The sequence below is a fragment of the Trifolium pratense genome, linkage group LG4 (assembly GCF_020283565.1).
Source record: "Trifolium pratense cultivar HEN17-A07 linkage group LG4, ARS_RC_1.1, whole genome shotgun sequence".
NCBI classification, from domain to species: domain Eukaryota; kingdom Viridiplantae; phylum Streptophyta; class Magnoliopsida; order Fabales; family Fabaceae; genus Trifolium; species Trifolium pratense.
In genome coordinates this window covers 12,922,098-12,926,085 of record NC_060062.1, presented here as the reverse complement: position 1 = coordinate 12,926,085, position 3,988 = coordinate 12,922,098, and the positions used below count along the sequence as shown (strand labels likewise).

The 3,988-nt window shown below is 35.6% G+C and overlaps 1 protein-coding gene across 1 annotated transcript; it reads left to right on the top strand.

Annotated features, from left to right (window-relative positions):
- Window positions 1-1,491: 1,491 nt before the first annotated feature.
- Window positions 1,492-3,988, top strand: LOC123923174 (pollen-specific leucine-rich repeat extensin-like protein 2). Its single transcript, XM_045975845.1, has 2 exons — window positions 1,492-1,654; window positions 2,839-3,988. Exon 2 carries the CDS (start codon window positions 2,858-2,860, stop codon window positions 3,887-3,889), a length of 1,032 nt encoding a protein of 343 aa, XP_045831801.1. The 5' UTR covers window positions 1,492-1,654; window positions 2,839-2,857; the 3' UTR covers window positions 3,890-3,988.

Here is a 3,988-nt window from a genome sequence, read left to right as displayed (position 1 = left end):
GACAAATAAAAATGGAAAAGAAAGAAACAAAGATGGATTAGGTTGAGAGAATAGTTGAAGAAAGCGCCACAATCATGAAGATTGATAAGCCAAGAAGAATCGCCACAATGGTAAGAAAATCATTGATAAGATTCAAACAAGTTCTAATCCAAAAAAACTTAAAGATGAGACATAGCTCACTCAATTTCATTTCAAAGTGGTCTCAAATGAGAGTTTTATGATAGTATTTAAAGAAAGATCACGTATTCTTAAAATGAGCTATAAGCTAATTCTCTAGGCCCATATTGAACTTTCACCATTTAATTAAAATAAAACTAAAACTTGACGATTTAAATTAAAACACACAAACAATTATTAAAACTTAATAAAATAAAACAAAGTTTACCGTAATTTATTAACAAGCTTTCTTAATTTCTGTGAAATATTCGAAACGAATTATAATTTGGGATGGAAGAAATATTATTTATTACATCGTCAGAGGATTATTTATATGATATGAAATGGACACATTCATACAAATAATAAAATTTAAAAGATAAAATGATTAATGATGTGACTAATTTATTTTTCTTTCAGATGTTTTTATTTATGAATGAGTTGTCTAAATTGTTCTAGAGTAGACCAAGACACACAAAGCTATTACGTCCTAAAGCCCAACATTGCTCTCCATTATCCAAGCAAAGCGTATCTCCCTCATGGTACATCACCCACAACGTATAAATGACCCTTATCCAGGTTCATCGAATCACCATATTATTATGCAACGCTACCTATAGCGGATAAATGTCCCGTGTCATGATATATTCATTCCTCATTCCACTCACATAGCGAGACTCGCGAGACGATTATTCACGTCATCTCTTATATATACATGCACATGCACTCATCCTCAAGGTACACACATTTCACTCATTTTAAATTCTTACTAACTTGAGGGATATGGATTCCCTGCAGTCACTAAGTGACTGCAGGTGAATCACAACCCTTAGATATGATAAATTCATTTTGATATATTGATCAAATGGTAGATAATGAACTAACTGCATGAATTCACTAGCCATGACTGCATGGAATCCATGTCCCTAACTTGAGTGATAGAGTACTAACATTCTTGCAAGTACCCTCTCCCACCGTACTTGAGTTCATCATCCTCATCACCAGCTACACCAAATCCACCAAAGGAACCATCCAGTTATGCCCGTTCAGAGTAAACATATTGATCATTTAGAATTCGTTTGATTTGCAAAACATAATTGGTAGATAAAAAATTGTTTTGAATTTTAGATAACTTATATAAATGACAAAAAATTGTCCCATAATTTAGTGAGAAACAAATGTTTCAATATATATCTTTTATCCCGACCTCTAGTTTATCCAATTTTAAAATTAAACATAGTAGAACTAAAATTATTTTGTCAAAACTCAAATCCTTTATTTTTTTTTTGACCTTAGGATTGTGTTCATACAAACATGCCTCCCTTTCCTACAAACTCTAACCACATTTCAATTTCAATACTAGTAGTACACAATAGCCGTTACACTTTTGTACTATTTTGAGTCATCAAATTTTTTCAAACCCAAAAATCTTTTCATACTCCAACACTGTCGTCTCTTCACTGCTGTCCCACCTTTTCAAATTTCAACACACTTCCCTTCTAAGACTACATACAATGGTGTTTAATCTTGGGTGTTGAATCTGCAAAACACAGTTGAAACCATTGCAAGGCAGTGTTGAATCCTAACTGGCAGAGAGAGGTGATGAAAATATTAAACACAGTTGAAACCTGCTAGGATGGCCACGTGGCGCGTTTCAATTTGGTCTCCCTGGCGCGTGTTGCGCACGCGCGGACACTGCGGCTGGTGGAGACAATCACGCGGAGAGAGAAGGTCCTTTGAATAAAAGGCAGCCACGTGGCTGCTGCTGATTGGTCCGGTGGATTTTTAAGATTTTTATCCTTTGAACTCAATTATCTCATTGCAAATTAATTTTTTATTTTTTTATTTTTTTACCAAAATTCGTGATTTTTTTTTCTCTACAAATAGAGACTTGGTTCATTTCATTTGGACACAGAAAAAAAAACCAAATTTTTGACTATCTTAATCTATTATTATCTTTCTAATTAGTCTTTCTTTTGAAGTTTTAATCTTTTTGTAGTGAAATGGATCCCAACAATTTTTCTAATTATCCCAACAATTCTCAACGTTGGACCGATTTTGAGCAGTCTGAGGAAAGTGGATCTAGTGCACCGCGACCATATTCAACCGAGGTATTACCCGCTTTTGCAAATCATGTGCGTGCTAGATCTGAGTTCCGTGATCAAAAAGCTCATCACGAATTGCAAGCAGATCTAGTGAAGCACATATGAACAAAATTTGGAATGTTTCAGGATTAAAGATGATTTGTTTCGTATTTGTGTGTTGTTTCGTATTTTAAGTTAGTTTGCATCGTATTAATTACGTAACTTGTGTGTTGTATTGCATTTTAAGTTAATTTGTATCGTACTAATTACGTTATTTGTGTGATGTATTGCATTTTAAATTAAGAAAATAAAAAAAAATATTTAAATAAATTTTGTTAAGTGTCTTATTTTAATTTAATTTTAATCGATAATTATAATGTTATTTAATCATAAAAACAAAAATTAAAATTTAAATAAGAATATGAAATAGAAAGTGGTGGGGTAGAGAAAGTGGTGGGGTATGGTGTTGAATATAAAAACCATTGGAGAGGGTAAAAGTTGAATGTGTGTTGAATGATTAGGTGGAAGAAAGAGAAAATGATGTGGAGTGAAAAAGTGAGTGTTGAATATTTTTTGGTGTTGAAACCATTGTAGATGGTCTAATCCAAAAATTCCAAATGGGTTGTTTTTTCAGCAAAGCCACAACCAAAAACCAAAACCCACAAAACCATCAACCCTCACTCCCTAAATCAACTCAAAACCATCATGAACAAACCCCACCACCAGAAGAAGAATCTGTCAAAGAAGTCCTCTCTGAAACACCCATTTCCAAACCCAATCAAGTTCCAATTTTCATACCAGAAACAAAAACCCAAATACCATTACTTCAAAACCCATATGAGAAATTCCAAAATAAGAATCACCAAGTTCCAATTTTGATACCAGAAACAAAGACCCAATTACCCTTAGCTCATAACCCATCTCAGAAATTTGAAACTAACAAGAGTCACCAAGTTCCAATTTTGATACCAGAAACAAAGACCCAAATACCCTTAGCTCAAAACCCATCTCAGAAATTTGAAACTAAGGGTTCTATAGAAGAAGTAACAGAGGAAGTTTCTCAGCTTTCAGAAACAACCACCGTCACTGAGAGCTTCTCAACTGCCACTACTGCAACCACCGCTACAGTTACAGAGAAGAGAGAAGATGAAGCAACAAGCAAACATTGCAGCAGAGGAGAATCAACAGCGACTCATCATCACAAGTGGAATCGATCTCCATCGAGGAAGCGTCCTCATGTCGCCGCCGATGGAAATGTAGCTGGTGGGAATGAACGGAGGGTGAAGTCACCAGCTAGAAGGTCAGAGCCGTCGCCGGAGAAGAAAATGAAAAGTGGATCGAGGTTAGTTCGTGGAAGAGAATCTGGTCCTGTTGCTAATCGGAAAATCAATGCAAGTTCTGCCGGAGTTCGTCGTGACTCCGGTGAGGGTTCTGGACGGAGATCGAGGTCTCCGTCGTGTTCTAGATCAGTTGGTGGGTCGAGTAAAGTTGGTATTAGCGGTGGTCGGAAACAAGCTCCGGTGGCAGTGGAAAATGGAATGGAGAAGAAGAGTGAGAATGAAGAGGTTGAAGAGAAAAACGACATCGTTTCGCAGGGAGAGTCAATTGAAAATCCCCATGTTTCTATGGAGTGTTTTATTTTTCTGTAGAGGGAAAAAACACGTTTGTGAAGCTTTTTTTGAAATTTGGAATTTAGCTTTTTCATGTGGGGTTGCTTTCATTTTCAAACAAATTTTTCACACTTTTGA

What these genes read in the sequence shown, in the direction of transcription:
- LOC123923174 (XM_045975845.1), top strand. Translation starts at nt 2,858, where the DNA reads ATGGGTTGTTTTTTCAGCAAAGCCACAACCAAAAACCAAAACCCACAA.